This window comes from Etheostoma spectabile, chromosome 16 (genome assembly GCF_008692095.1).
Source record: "Etheostoma spectabile isolate EspeVRDwgs_2016 chromosome 16, UIUC_Espe_1.0, whole genome shotgun sequence".
Taxonomy (NCBI): domain Eukaryota; kingdom Metazoa; phylum Chordata; class Actinopteri; order Perciformes; family Percidae; genus Etheostoma; species Etheostoma spectabile.
Window position 1 is genome coordinate 21,588,902 of NC_045748.1, and position 17,089 is coordinate 21,605,990.

General features: G+C 40.3%; 1 protein-coding gene and 1 long non-coding RNA gene across 5 annotated transcripts in view; one reads left to right on the forward strand and one right to left on the reverse strand.

Annotated features, from left to right (window-relative positions):
• The window catches only part of rab27b (RAB27B, member RAS oncogene family), a gene marked incomplete at its 3' end in the record, with an annotated part of 70,012 nt that overhangs the window by 693 nt on the left and 52,230 nt on the right, over positions 1-17,089 (reverse strand). For all 4 annotated transcript variants that reach the window (XM_032539445.1, XM_032539443.1, XM_032539446.1 and 1 more), the window contains 4 exon segments: positions 3,228-3,351; positions 3,530-3,633; positions 6,481-6,569; positions 10,673-10,844. In XM_032539445.1, the coding sequence (XP_032395336.1) occupies positions 3,228-3,351; positions 3,530-3,633; positions 6,481-6,569; positions 10,673-10,825 (470 nt within the window). In that variant the 5' untranslated portion in view covers positions 10,826-10,844.
• LOC116704178 (uncharacterized) lies at positions 7,990-12,825 on the forward strand. Its single transcript, XR_004335607.1, has 3 exons — positions 7,990-8,077; positions 12,445-12,449; positions 12,814-12,825. It is a non-coding gene; the product is annotated as an uncharacterized LOC116704178 (long non-coding RNA).

Consider the following 17,089-nt stretch of genomic DNA (forward strand, 5'->3'; position numbering starts at 1 on the left):
TAAAGGAATGGATGTTGATGGATAATCAGAGACTGGAATATGTCAACTTTTACTCAATCATATTTCAAAAACATTTCAATTTGTTTTCAAATGCTATAAAATTAGAGACCCCAAAATTAATGAAAGTAGAGATTTGTACTTTGCCAAAGAGCGTTGTGTGGCATCAATCATGTCCTTTTGAGGAATTACAATTAAAAACATTAATATAGGGAAACGGGTCAATTTGACCCAAGGACAACATGAGGGTTAAAACAATAATACAAACTTGAACACAATAGCATTATATTTTAAGTGTGATTTAAATAATGCTTGCACAAATGGAAAATATGGATACATTGTTTATATTGCATTCTAATTATGAAATTGAAATACTGTCTTTTTTTGAATTTAATATGGTAATGAAAGCCCATACAGGTATGTTAAAAATGCTAACTGGATTATTATATTGGTTTAACTTTGACTCAAATCACACATACATACAGTATGTGTAAATTAGAATTCTGCTGTGGAATAATATTTTTAAGTTTAAATTGGCTTCCATAGGTTTCAGTTCATTTCCATTAAAATCATCTTGTAGAGACTTAATGCAGATGGAGAGTTCACAACAGCCACTAAGGGTCATTTAGGTGCATCAGTTGCTTATGGAGCACGTTGGGGGTCAGAACATGGTGTGAAACGTGTGCATAGATTGATAAATTGAGCAGAAGGATAAGATTTCCAGTATACACAATGCACAGAAACTATGTGAAATTAGTATATAAATGACATAGCTTCACAACTGCCTAACCCCCGGACCTTTAATTTCAAAGATCTGAGTCCTATTTCTTGCCATGAACACGTCGTAAGTGTTTTTCCAAATATGTTTTTAACCTTACACTTTAATCCATGCACCAAGACCCTATGGTTTGATTAATTTGCTCAGTCAGTTTAGTAATTTCTCCGCATAGATTTCAAAATCAATACTTGTGTTGGGGGAAGGGACTGTTCCCGACATGTTCCGCCACCTAAACATTTTAAGCAATCAAACCTGCAGGACACTTAAGATGTGTTTGGTTGTGTCTGCATTACAAAAGGTGGCTGTCAGACACTCAAATCCCCCCCCCCCCACCCCGGTTTGAAAACTGAGATTCTCTGGTAACTACATCAACACGTGATGATAACATAACTTTGATAATTAACTTATTTTAAGGTGGTGTTAGTAGGATTGCAAAGATCCAGGACATGGCCAAAAAATGTAAACATCAACAGCTTCTCGTCCCCCCCTTTCTGCTCATGCTCAAAAGGTCTCCTAAGCCCCTCCCCCCACAAGGGAGAGTGATAGGCTCGTTCGAGATGAACTGCGCCTCGCCTGTAAAGTGGACGAGAGCAGGCGGTAGCAGAGGGGGGCTGGTGACAAAAAGCTGCGGTAAGTCGGACAGTTTCCAGCCGATTCCAGCCGCCTTCAGGCTGGACAGGAAGTGATGAAAACCTGTGGTGCGATTCCGATTAATAAAATATAATCAGACCCTCATACCAGCTGGTACACAGTCTCCAGTTGTTTTAGTTATGACAGAGTAGCTGCAAAGTGCTCTAACATGCGACCTGTTGCTGATTTTAATGAACAACAGACTGGAGATGAGCCTGATCTGATCAGATTTAATCTCTTGACTTCTAAACTTAACTATCAGTCACACAACATGTGTTCTGGACAGAATAGTCTTAAATCAGACAATAGCGATTAAAATCCTCGATTCAAAAACAGTAAAAAGTTATATAAAACGTCATCAGTTGTAACCAATCAGCTGTTAAATCAGCTGAGAAGCCGGCGTTTCCAGCATGCTCTGGGTCCGCCTGGGTCCGCCTGGCTCTTGCAGTCGGTGAAAAGCAACTGCGCCGCCTGCGTCTCAGAACTGCGGCCGCCTGCTCTCGTGAGATTTCCGTTGCCCACGTGTGCATGACGTCAGACAAGTCGGGATCAAGTCGGACACAATCTAACCGGCATGCAACGGGCGACGATCGCCGGTGATCGATTCTGCGCAGACCTGGCTCATCTCGAACGAGCCTAATGTGTGTGCCTGAACAGTGATTGACACGCAGTTAGACCCTGATTGGTGCATCTGAACAGGGAGCGGTTGTTTTTTCGCGAACTGCACTACAGGATGTAGGAGGTGCCAGAGGAGCCCGATTTCTTTTTAAATGACCTGGTTCATGTAGTTCGACTCAAACATATAGGGTCAGTTTCAGCAAATATGACAGAAAGCTAGTTTTCTAAGTCTTACCTGCTGCAGCTTACCTACTGAAGTTGACTCACTGAGGTCACAGTACAGTACACTGGAATACGTTTAATTTAAACCATCTATAAACTCTTGGATTGTTTGGAAAATGACCAATTTGAATGATACATTTTATGAGAGAGTAAAACATTAAAAACTATTACATTTACAGCCTCATAAGTGATCAATAGATTTGCTAATTTTCTGTTAGACATCACTTTGGGCTTTAAACTTCTAACAGTCTATCAACTTAATATATATGAATATTGATACCAAGACTTTAGTGGTGGTGTTTTTTGATGTATTGTCATATTTTTAAATAGACAGACATGTACTGTTCCATGGATGTGGATAATAGACCCAAGCTATCAAGTAATATGTAAGTATGTAATCTGTTCTGATCCATTTTACTGTAAATGTCACATTTCATTTACAGAATCTGACATTTACACTGTACCCTAAAGTCCCCAAACATTTGGAATTTCCCCAGAGTTTATTACTTCCTGGAATTGAATTGTGTTGCCAGGCAACATCAGACCATGGTCTTGGCTGGCTGGAATGACACCGGGAAACGATTTCTGCCTGGTCTAACAGGACGTCATTTGTTGAGATATTGTTAAGGTGACAACAAGAGTGTGTGTGTGTGTGAGAGAGAGAGTGTGTAATGTAAGACACTTCACAACTGCATCCCTGTTATAATACTTAAGTCGAGTTTTCAAGCATCCCAAGCCCCTTAAAAATGTAATTGCGGAGCAGGAAAATAATAATCTTTACAAAAACACTTTTGTGCTAGGGCCCTAATGAAACACACTTGATAAAATAGTGGAAATATCAGTTATCTTATACATATCGGCCATAAGAAGCTGGTAATTGTTGGTTATCGTGTCAGCTGAAATAAATCCATATAGCACGTCCCTAATCCCTACTCCAAATTAAACACATGGACCTAATACTGTACGAGGAAAATCAACCTACCCATATTTATCAGCCAGCTCCTTGGCCTGTTTCTCCTGAACCTCCCGCTGGTCGGCCAGATCCGCCTTGTTTCCTATCAACACTATATCTGGATTCTCACAGTAGGCGTTGGCTTGTAGCTGGCCTGGAAAGGTATTCAAATACACAACAGCAAACAAATGAGTTCAAATGTAAAACAGAAGTTATTTGCACAGCTGTGTGTATGCAACAGGTGTTGGGCAGAATATTGGATAAAGGAGAGAAAATAATTTTGCTGTAAACAAATGGTTTATAGTCATAAAGAAAATGTACTGTTAACATACTCATCCAGTTTCTGACATTGAGGAAGCTCTGCTGGCTGGTGAGATCAAACATCAGCAGGAACCCCATGGCGTCCCTGAAGAACGCCGTTGTCAGGCTGCGGAACCTGGAACACACGCAAAGAAATGAACGCCACAGTTGAGATCTGAAGGCAGAGCTGAAGGTGTCTGAGGCTGCAGGAAAATATAGAAGTGAACTAAAAAATATATATATATTTATATAAATTCTTTCTCAAACTGTTCCAAAGTTTGTCTTGGTGGTGATTCAGCATGAAGACATTAAAGCCACCAACAATGGTATGTGCTTTATTTACATTTTTTGTCAATTTTTTTGTTTAAAGATCTTCTCCAGACATACTTTTGTGGTATACGTATAAGATACATGTTATACACATATATACACACACACACACACACACACACACACACACACCTATACACACACACACACACACACACACACACACACACACACACACACACACACACACACACACACACACACACACACACACACACACACACACACACACACACACACACACACACACACACACACACACACTTCTATACTGTATATATACATACACATACATATATACTGTATCCATTAATATATATATATATACATACTGTACATACCGTGTGTGTGTGTGTGTGTGTGTGCGTGTGTGTGTGTGTGTGCAAGGAGCATACCTCTGTGGAAACATTACTTACAAATTATATGTATGTGTTATGTGTATGTATATATATATATATATATAAATAAATGTATATATATATGTATATGTATATATATATATATATATATGTATATATATATAAATAAATGTATATATATATGTATATGTATACATATATATATATATATATATATATATACATATATACACACATATGAAAAAATAAATATAAACAGAGATATTAGGGTGTTTCCTCAGTAAAAGTCTGGGCGAGCTGATTACACAGGTCAGGTGGAACAATGACTGGGTTAGACGATCATCACTATCATCTTGTGAGAATAGGAATTTGTTCCGTTACACTGAGCTGAAGAAATGAAGTTAAAATTATGTAAGTAACACTGACTCATCGTGCAGTGAGTCATCATCAGCCCTTTATAAACAGATTCAAAAGAACGAGGCCAGTTTCAATTAAAGAACACACACACACACACTCACGCATGTATGATTGACACCCAAGGACACACGTAAAGATACTGATCTGTTGTTTTCTCCCTCGAAACATTCAGCGTGATTATACATACTCGATTTCAGCTATTATCTTTATCGTTTTAAAGCTATACTGTGTAGTTTCTGTCGCCCCCATGAGGAATTGTAAGTAATGACAACAACACTGTCAGCGCATCCAAATGAAACAGCCCTCCGTGATCACGCACCGCCCCCCACCCCTCCTCCACACAGTTGCAAATTGCCAAGAAGTACACAGAGGATTAAAAAAAAAACATGCCAGGAAAGTTGCCAGACGCCACAATCTTCTGAACATAGCCATACTGAGAGATACAGAGAGAGTTGTGTGGAGCTGGTAGTCTTAATTAGCTTTGTAGCAACTCATTTAACAATGGCTTGAATGTAATGGACGTTTATGAATAACAAAAAGATAGGCACCGAAGCTTTAATCTTTGACCCAACTGTCAATTGCAGTGACTGCTACCTGGTAACAATTAATACACATTAAATCATATTGATTGTAAATTAGACTAAAATTGATACATTCAAGTTTATAACCGCCAGACACATGAACATGATGAGATGTTCCTCTTGGACATGAGGAATGCTGGATGTCTGGACATACAGTAGCTGCAGAAGACAAGCACTCCTGTATAACTATATCTGTAGCTGTACTATTAGGGTTGTCAATATTTCGATTTGAAATCGAAAATTGAAATTCAAAATGCTTTCCATTTTAACAATCCATATGAGACCTCATGGCGCGTTCATGTGCACCTCGTTAGACCAATAGTGCATGTAATTGCCTTCAAAAAACCCAAAACTTTTGTTGGAAAGTACCCTTCAGTCATCTGGTAGCTCTAATTGTGGCATTGCTGTCACTGCTGAAAAGAAAATGGTTTAAATCCAAAATTGAATGAGACATAAGCCAGCTGATGTTGTCGCTCGGCTGTTCAAGTCGCAGAGGCTGGTTTTAGAAGAGACTTTACGTGTTTCAATGGCCAATAGAAAAGTCAGCTGGTAAAGTCAGCTATAAACTATAGAAATCAAAATGATCAATGATCCACTTTATTTCTACGTTACAAAAAGCTGTACGAAGTGCCAGAGTTTTAGACGGAGCCTTCACAACCGCCCAAAAGCGCGGTAACATATTGTGGAGAGAGATAGAGAGAGACTGAAGAGAGAGAGAGCGCCCGGCGGCGTCAGAACAAAGCCGTAAATCAGAGAAATAAAAAGTGCTTTTGCCAATTCATCTCTAGAAATGCAACTGTAGCAAGCATCTCACCATCACGAACGTTATTCACATTCACATTTACACAAAACAAATGAGTTATCCAGCTACAAACAAGTCTTAAAGTCGGACGTTAGGACGGAACCGTGCTGTGCAAAGAGTGGTTGCTATGGATACGATGCCCCGTCTCGGTTTCGTCTCATGGGTATTGAGTTCTGTTAACAGCTGAGTTCCGTCGCTCTGATTGGTTGAGTGCAGAGGCTTTTTGGGTTGAAACACACCCCATAATCCCAGCCCAATGGAGCAGTATCAGACTCCTATTCTGACCACAGACTGTTTATGTATTGACGGTCTATGATTCTGACTAGAATCAGAGTATGACGAGTATGAAATTCAAAGTAAAATCAAATCCTGGATGGACAACTGTGAGCAGATTTCGGACAAGTGGACTCAGTATAGAGAGACGTAACCAAAGTTGTATACTGTGACTGTCCTGATGGGAGAAAAGCGGCAGTCCAGTGGGACGGACAGCCTACCTCTCCTGTCCAGCCGTGTCCCAGAGCTGAAGGTGAACCTTGAAGGTTTTCCCCGTGGTTGCCCCATTGGGGTTGGACGCTGTGTACACCTGAGGAAATAGAAACACTAGTTTAGTTTTTATCCATCGGATACAATTAATGTGTAGTGATCTGTTGTTCCAAATACTCCAGAATGCATCATCTCGATATTGTTTGAACTAAGAGGGCCTGATACTGTGGCGACTTGGGGTAAAAAAAAAATATATTTGAAAGAAAATGTGTAGGATCCTATTAAAGGGGCAGCTACAGACATTCACTAGTGCCTCTAGTCGCAGACGACATTCCCTCAAAAACTTAATTAAAATGCAAAAAAGACAACAACCTATTCATTTTAATAACCCCTGTGTTGCTGAGACAGAGGCATGACCCTCATTCAACTTTATCTGGCAACACACTGTCTTGACAGATCAAATATGTGCTCAAAATACTCTTTTCCGAACTTTGTTTGTGGAAAAACGGCATATTTGATGGGTAGCAAACGGTGACTAGCCAGCAGGAGCAGAGAATCAGTGTGCACACTGCAGCCTAAACGCACTACATCCATTCAGAATGAATGGAAATTCACTTTTTTTTTTGTCCACCTGCCACTGTGGTTGGTGGATTCCAACATCCGACAGCTGCGTAATAGATTCCAACTGTTGTGGTTTTGGCTGGTGAGTGAAGCAAATCTAGCAGCCACTTGCATATTTAACCCACATTTGGCTGGTGGCTGGTGTTAATTTCCAGCCATGGACTGCACCCAAGACACATCGAGGATCGATTGGCCGTATTTTCACATAATATTAAAATCGGATCTCAGATAATCAAAGACACAAGGTAAATGCCAGGTGTGAACAGGGCCTAACTGGGATCTGGACGTTGATCCTGAATCTGTAATTATGATGAACTCCCGTGTGCTGCAGCTTGATGGGGTTGTGTCTCTGCGGGAAGCCTTTGGCATCATTCACACCTCTCACTCTCCCAGATGAGACACTCTTTTTAAAGCTGCTTTCACACCCATCACACTCGGAGCAATTAGATTAACTCTGCAGGGCTTTTAGTACCGTTTTCCAGGTGATAACTGGCTTTTAAGTCAGGTGATAAATGAGTCATTTATGGTGGAATGTGCGGTGCAATTTGCTTGAAGGTTGCTGAATTTGGACATTGAGTTCGGGCACAAATGCCACAGCTGCCCATTTTTCTATACCTTTCTTTGCTGAATATAATTACATTTTCCAAAAAAAATCCATTTTGTTTTATTATTAAATGAAATGAAATGAAATATATATATATATATATAATACATTTATAATGTATTTAATATAAAATATAAAAAAGGAGCACAAAAAGACAGTTGGCGACATTATAGAACGCCTTGATGTAATAATATATTATATTAGGCCTTATTTCACCAGTAAATGGCTGGTAAACAACAAAAGCAAGCACTATAATCTTTACAACAACAAAAATCTCGCACCCATGTTTGGCACCGAAATTTTAATTTCTTATTCGGTCTCGTGACTACTGTTTATGTTGGAACCGGTGCCCTATTGGCACTGCGTGTCGGTACCCAACCCTAGTGTTTAATGTCTTCACACAAACAGCTGTAGAGAAATGTTAAAATAATAAATATAGAGCTAAAAACATCAGGTATGCCATCAATGAATAAGTTAACACACTCTGCAATAGTCCCACTGACTATTTGGTGTCAGTCAAAATCCAAGTTTAATACCCAGCCCACATTCAAAAATAGCAATTCATAATATCTTATTTTACATTCAATGATATTTGTATGAGACGTTTGTGGTCTTTTTAAAGCTGAATAACCCACCATGTCACTTGTAAGATAGTCAATCTGTTTTTCTTTTTTCTAGAAAAAGACTGGAATGCATGGCGGTCGCGCCAACAACCCACAATGCCAAAAAAGGTCCGTCAAACAGTCTGGCGAGGTCAGTGACTCGAGTCTGTTTGGTGTGTTTCCGTGCCGACGACCTTTATTTTGGCCGATCTGACATGCTCGGTCGGAAGGCGGGCACTGCCGGCAGTCGGACTCAAATGACCAATCTGATTGGTGGAGTGCTAACCCGGAAATGACAAGCAGGGTGAGCGTGTCATTTTACATTATTACACTTTGTAGGTATGGGTTGTTACCAACATTTGGTTTCATGTCAATGGAACCTTCAGCCTATTAATAGTACTGTTAACAACAAACAAAATTAAGGGGAACTCATGTGGAAAAACTTCAGAAGTGCTCAGTACAGGTGAGTACTGGCCCATTTCAGACACTTCTGAAGAAGAATGCTCATGTGGGTCACTTTGAAAGCCAATAACAAACAAACTACTTTGTGGTTTAGTTTGAAGGATTTGTCGGTTTTGATTTTCGAAAGATAGATTTGAAGACCGATTGTAGCGTTGCACTTCTGTAACAATCACAACGGGCAGTGAAAAAGATCCAGAGATGAGACCTGGCGACTCCATTACTTGGGCTGGGTTTGGAAAATCAATTTTCCGATTAAAAAAAGATCTTCATTAGAATGACCTGACACTGATTCATAAAATTCCGAGAGGCTCCGTTTTGAAAGCTAGACTTGAGGTATTGATATCATACGAAACTATACAATCTAGGGAATCCATGTTATGTTAAATAACGCTCCAAAGTTCTCCAAAGCAAAATTTTGGCAATGGAAAAACTGGTTACGGCCATTTTTACAGATATATGTATTTGTATATATCTATAGATATATATATATATCTATATCTATATCTATATATATATATATATAATATATTGTCTCTGCACTAAAGAAAGCAACAAAAAAAATTCTCGTCAATCACTACTCACTGACTGTAAAATCTGTGGAGTTGCACTTCATTGTGTTGATTGCTGTAGTGTGGGATCAATTCTTAATGTAAACATGATCATGTACCAGGTAAGAGGGTTCATTTTACACTTTACAGCAATAGTAAAAGGGGTATTGTAACTGAAATATCCCTTTAATCAAATTGAACCGCCAATCAAATCGTATAGGGACATTGTGAATCGGAATCAAATTAATTCAGAAAATCAGTGGTGATACCCATGTCATACATCCCCAACAGTGCAACTCGAGTTCGGTATGTTATTTTGGGTGTGTTATGCTACTGGCGGCTAATGTAGCTACGAGCCACTAGCATGCAGCAGAGATAAGGAGCATCAGAGGAATTGGGTGCCAACTACTTTATAACTCCACTCAATTTATTAGTCATCCCGCAGCATTTCAACCTCTGACCCATTGGTTCCCGTCCTAGCAATCGGGCCCCCAAGGGAGTCGCAAAATAAATCTAAGGGGTCACAAAATATGAGAAGGAATATATGTTTAGTGTACCACATTTCTATTGCTTTTGGGGAATTTTCTCTACCTTTTGCTTTTTTTTTCCTAGTGAATTAATGGATGCTTTCACTTCCATAGTTCTCAGGCCAAAAATGGTTGGGAACCATTGGTGTAACCAGTGATTGTTCACAACAGCATCACTGGTGGAGGCAAATAACTACAGCTATTAAACTGGAATAAATTAAATATACGTATAGGATGATTTCCTTTATTGTCAAAGTAACAATATGATGGCTCGCTAGCTAACCTAAGCCATCTTTCTCCAGATCATGTATCTCCCTGTACACGTTGATGTAATGATTGTGACTCGGCTCAGCGGCCGCTGTGGGAGAAAAGCAGCAGAAAATCCGTTCTGACCCAGTGTTTGTTCCTTTGATAAGTGAAGCCCAATGAAAATGTCTGGGCTAATGCCACTGTAACTATGGTAACAAAGCCTGCATTACCAGTGTGTAAGGTGAGCGTGGGATACTGGTAAAACTGACGTCTGGTTGAGATGAATTCAAAACTAGAAGCAGAAATAACTGAAACCGGACCCCCAGATAGCTAAGTTGGTAAAGCGGGCGCCCATATAAAAAGGGTTCCACTTTGACCCAGCGGGCCCGGGTTGGACTTTGACCTGCGACCCTTTGCTGGATGTAATTTCCCCCCTCTCTCTCCCCTTTCATGTCATCATCTGTCCTGTCAAAAATAAAGGCCAAAAATGCCCAAAAACTAAAAAAAAGTAATATCTGAAATCTGATAGAACATGCATACATTTCCTTGCTTTTGTTCTTAAAACTTGAGTAACATGATATGGAACTCACCACTCTCTTTTCCCTGAAGTCGATGCCGACTGTGGTGATGAACTTGGGGTTGAACTTGTTGTCTGTGTATCGGTACAAGAAGGTGGTCTTCCCCACGCCGGAGTCCCCCAGGGCCAGGAGCTTTATAAGGTAGTCATAATCCCCATCAGTCATAGTGATGCCCGCAAAAAACCTGTGGAAACAGACAGAGAGGCATGTTAACATACAGTTAAAGTTATCACTAACTCTGGCATTGTGGGTGTTAAAAAAAAATAGAAAACAAGAAAACAAACACGGACCGAGTCTGAGAAGTAAAAACAAGCCGATGAAAAGGGAGCGCACACAGTGATAGGAAGGAGGCGGTGTGTGCTGTTATTTCAGACTGTTGAATTATGGAAGGGTGGTCAGAGGGTCGCACTGACCAGAACATGGCTTTCTGGGAAAATGGTAACTGTGTGTGTGTGTGTGTGTGTGTGTGTGTGTGTGTGTGTGTGTGTGTGTGTGTGTGTGTGTGCGAGCATGCACACACACACACACGAACACACGAACACACGAACACACGAACACAAACACACACACACACACACACACAAACACACACACAAACACACACACACACCCACCACCATGGGCGATCGTGCCTTCTCCTCTGCTGCTCCTCGGACTTGGAATGCCCCCCCCCTCCCATCTGAGCGCACCACAGACTATTGAGACCTTTAAAAAAAAAAGGACTAAAAACATTTATTTTTAGCAGAACTTATGAGTTTTAACCTTGCACAATAATGTCGTTGCACTATTTATATATATTCTAAACTGATGTTTTTACCTTGCTTTTACGATCTTACATGTAGCACTTTGAAGTTTGGCTTAAAAAAATTATTGTTATTATTATTAAGAAAAAAGTAAACAACGGCAGAACTGGCAGCAGCATTCCCGCCTATACTTCTATTTGATTCGATGACCTAATTCGTCGGATCGAGCCTTTCATTCACCATAGAAGAACTCATCGTAACCCAGTGAATTTACGAGAGAGACGTGCAGTCACTCAGAGTCCTGGCATCCGCTTGTCCGCAAACTCGTCCGTGCTTCCTGTTTCCACTAGATCTACTATCTTCTATCTCGTTTTGACTGTAACATTGGACTGTAATATTAATATTAACGGTCTATGGCGCCAGCTCGGCTGCGGCGACTGAAAAGCGGCCCTTATGCAGACTTGGGGCGTTATTGTACCCCTAGAGGTACCTTTGAGTACTGCATGCCATTCATGCATAATTTCTAAAATAATTGAATGAATTTTGTGATGGATTCTAAACATTTGGAACGTATGCTAGCACTTAAGTGATTTTCAGTTACACCGTTGTGCAAAAGATGTTCTGCTGTTTTAGGCTGAAAAAGGCTGTTTAGGCTGCATTATTGGAGAAAGTTTAAAAACCACTGATCTAGTGAGTTGTAGTCTGGTGTCAGTTTGCCCGATGGCTAAATGCGGTATATTTAGAAAGAGGATCACAAGACTCTACAGAAATTTACTCAGCTGAGAGGACGCACATATAGCACTCTCCTTTATTACAGTGAGGCCAGTGATAAACCAGGATCTGCTCACAATAGCCTCACTGTACGTCAGACTGTACAGTGACGATCAGAGTGACACTATTCCCCAACCTACCACAAGCAAAGATAGTACTACAGTTTATTTAATCAGCGCTCATTCCTTAAATTTGTACAAATAGCATAATAGTGCAGACAGATGTTACAATTTACAACCCGAGCTACGTACAGCCAGCCCAAATAGAGAGCTTAAGTAAGTAAGTGAGTAAGTAACACTTTATTTATATACATAAATATAACACAATTGCAGTTACAAAGTGCTTTACACACACATGCACAATACATATGAAGAAATAAATAAGAATAAACATGAATTACAAAATACAAATCAAATTTAACCCTTGGGTTGAGCTTCGGGTCCCAGAGACCCTCCTGCGTTCAATTGTATTTTTTAGCTACCGTGGCCTTGGTCTCTGGGGTCCCGAGACCCGAATGCGTATCCCACTACCCTCATCTAGTCCTTCTGGGACCGGATGAACGAGGCGGGATTAAGGTGGAACACACGTAAAAATAAACAAGGCTCTCCGAGACTCGAGGGGCGAGGCCACAACGGGCAGTTGACATTAAATAAAAAAAGGCCTCGGGGACCCCCGAAGCACAATGCCAGGCTAATGCAAAATGTAAATAAAATAAACAACATAAAAGGGGGTGTGGCACTTTACACAAAGGCGAATGTATAAAGACGGGTTTTCATAAAGAATCTGAAAACAGTCCAGAGATTCAGCAGACCTGACAGACTGAAGGAAAAGATTCCAAAAGGTTGGAGCTAAAATGGCAAAGGCGCGATTACCTTTGCTTTTGTAGTTGGAGCCAAAGTTAAACCGGCCTTTATCAAACACTATTTCCCACCACGACAGGTTAAACCCCACCAGCCTGGCAGAAGAGATGAGTCCACGGACAAGTTGAGTGGCTGTGGCTATAGATCAAGCGTGAGCGGACCGAATGGTGAGCATGTTGTTGCTTAAAGGCTGGAAAGATGACAGTGAAGTCGCAGTGAAATGGAAGTTGGAGCGTTTTAAGCATCTGTACTCCAACCTATTTCATAGGGAAATGGAATATTTAAGCATTTGATGGGACTGCTGAAAAGTGGGCTGACTTAAAGTTTAGCCCAGTACAGACTGGAGCTACAGAGGACTGTTTGGCAATGGCTCCACGTATACTTCCCCAACCTCTTGTTGCTGTTAGATCAGAAGAAGGATGAAAAATAAAAAGTTGCTGGTTTTCAAAAGGCTCCGTCACCGCACAAACGGCGCCTCCCTCCATGTCTATGATTGTCTATGAGTTCCTCATTAGGACCGAGAAATCAACTTGCCCGTCCAGACGAAAGGAGAAGAGGTGGAGAAGACGAGCTCAAGCTAGCAAGACCATCTCTGCGGCTATCTCATGACTGAAAGTCGCTCATCAGGAAATGGAAATCCACTTCTGCTGATGCTGCAAGCCCTGGACCATCCAGGCTTTTAAATTGGGGAATTGTACAATTCCAGATGATAACATGTCTTAAAAATGGCCATTGTACAAAGGAAACCCCTCTTAGAATTAGACAACAACACGGTCTTTCCTCCAGCAACACCCTCAGAGAAGACATATTTTTCCTCCATTAATGTTGACGCAAATGAGCTCCTTCATTTTTCCTAAATGCTACACTACTGTTTTATGGTATGTAACGACCTTTGGGGCCCTATCTTGCACCCGGCGCAGTACGGCGCAAATGGCTATTTTAAGACCGTCCAGCGCCCACGTCGTTTAAATAGCAAATGCACCTGCGCCCATGGGTGTGCTTGTCTCACAGGGAGGTGTGTTCAGGTGCATTCTGGGCGTATTGCTATCTTGAGGCAGCGGAAAGTGATCACGCCATTAACCAACAAAAACCTGGTCTAAAGTCAATAGCGCAGCATTTCATTGTTATTTTAACAGTGCGTAAAGATCCCAAATAAAAATATCATGGTGCAAATCCACCATCATAGCAGCAATGCACCATGGTAGAAACGTGCCTGGCTGTTAATGGGAATGGGAGATGACACTGATTGGTTGATTGCATGTTACGCCCAGAACACACCCATGAATTAATGAAGACACTAAGTAAAACCCCTTTGAACCATGCGCCTGAACCCTTTTTTCTGCCGTCAAACTATTGCCAAAGCGGATTTGGACACGCCCTAAATACACCTGCACCATGCGCTTGGAATGTTAAAATAGGGCCCTTGGTCTCTCTGCAGCTCCTTGTAGGAACCAGTAAACCTTTGTCTTTTTCTTATATTCTACTTGTACATGAATATAAAAGCAGACTTTTCAAACTGATAACTAGCATGACAACTTTGACAACAAAATCATATTTTCTCTGTTAACTGAGAAACCAGTAGCCTTCTGTGTGAGAAAAATCACACATGTAAAATTTGCCGTAGGGTTGCCTTAGAAATGGTCTAGAGCAGGGGTCTTCAACGTTTTCCAGGCCAAGGACCCCCAAACTGATGGCGAGATGGAGCGGGGACCCCCTAATTATATATATTGTATAAAATTGTGTTATATCAAACTGGTCCTATAGTGCCATGTGTGCATTGATGACTGAAAGACATCTTCTGCCTCCACTTATCTGTTTACTACAGTGTGTTGAATTCATGTTAATGTGTATTTAAAGACATTTCAATTAGTGGAAAAAATTGTAGGGGGGTGGGGGGAATATAAAAAAAAGTCTAATCAACCAAATCTTTCGCGACCCCCATGCAGTACCCCCTGTTGAAGACCCCTGGTCTAGAGTAATAATAAAAAAGCCACTGCCTTAAGTAGAAAAGAGTCCTCAAAACTCAGGTTTCTTTTATTTGTCGAGATGACAAATGAGACACCGCATGACAGTAAACTGTTAGATGTTCAGTCATAATTCCCTGAGGGCGAACCAGTTAACAGCAGCTCGGTCAGCTGACTGCAGAGAACAGTCACCATGGTAACAAACAACAAAACAGAACAAAATGGAAGAAAATAGAAGAATGTATTGATTAGGGATGTCTTTAAAAATGTTCATTTTCTTAAAAGTATCCCTTCAACTTTTGTGTTGTCTTTAGGTCAAATTTGACCCGTTTTCTAAATTTCAATCTCTAATTTTGATCAAAAATAACACGGATGATTCCATACAACAAAAGATCGGATCTCTACTTTCATTCACAATTTTGGGTGTTTGGTTAAATTTTGTAACATAAAAAAAAAAAAAGAAACTTGAAATGTTTTAAAACCGAATGTTGACATAAACCCTCCCACCCATAAACCCACCCTTGATTATTCTTCCTATAATATTACTCTAAATAATTCATAATTCCTGCTTTTTTAACTGAAGAATTAGGTACAATTTCCTAAAATGAAGTTCATCGACCATGAATTCCAAAAATAACTGTAAAACTATATGAGTTGGTGATGGTACTCATACACCGTAGTGGAAATAAGCATTATTTGTAAAAGAAAAATCATCAAAACATTGAAAAAAGTGCCTTAAATATTAAAAAAAAGAGACAAAGACGCAACAAAAAGTGTTGATTTTCACCTTTTTGACCTGGGAGGATGATGCATGGTCGAATGGAAGACAACACAAGGGTTAATATACACAGTCGCCAGTTTCCTACAGCCAGCTAAAATCAATGCAGTCTGATACATCAGCCCAGCAATAAATCCTACTGCTTATAATGTTCAGAATTTGTTTTGAAGTTGATTCAACTTGGGTCATTTTGGACGCTGTAGTTTGTGCTGTGGAACTGTATTGCCTTAAAGTGTTTCTAATAATTTGCCTACCCTCATTCATATAACGGGTTAAGATGTACTAGGCGGTTCAATCAGACTGCATTAGTTTTTGACAAGGCATAAATAAAGTGGCAACTGAGTGCATGCCTTTTAACAGAAATACATACCAACTAATAGACAAAATGGTTCACAGCTTTGCTACAATCAGGTATATGAGCTCACACACACACACACACACACACACACACACACACACACACACACACACACACACAACACACCACAAACACACACACACACACACACACACACACACACACACACACACACACACACAGACAAAGGGGAAACAAACACAAAAGAAGAAAAAAGTTGCACTTTCATGCCTAAACCGACCAGTGAAGTTGCATATGATATGTCCGTTCCGACTCAAGTGATAATAGTGATAAATGTGGTAAAGACTTAGAATAAAATGTAAGTGAATTTTGTTGACAAAATATGGATGCTTCACTTGCATCCTCAGCCCAGCAGCATAGAAGATCCGTGCAATCACCACAGTTTCAAGATTGTCACCAGTTCATAATCCAACCGCATGTCTCCCCTTCCTTTCCTGAGACATGGCGCGGAAATGTAAAAAAAATTGAAGAAATTCCCGAGATATGACTTGAGAGATTAAACGTGGACACATCATCGGCATCCCTATCAGAACGTCCATCTGCTCTTCCTCCTCTGTTCTCCTTTACATATGTTAGGTAAAAACAGATGTCACTGCGTTTAGTCGGACCCAAACAGCCCGCAGCTTCATAAACTAATAAAGTTGTATTGGGTTATCCATTAAAGGCCTGTTGTTTGTGTGTGTTTGTGTCTCGGGTTTAATGGTACACACACTCCTGTGTGCCCACTGTAAAAAGCTGATCTCTTTTGTATTTAAAATGTATGCAATTTTAGACGCATAAAACATGACATGTTGCTACTGGATACTTCCACACTACCACTTAAATGCAGGATTTGCACTTGAAATTGAGTAATTAATTGCACTAGTGGTATTGAAACTTTTAAGAAAAGGACCAGGAGTCCGTTTCAGAAAGCAGGTTTAGTGAAAACTCTGAG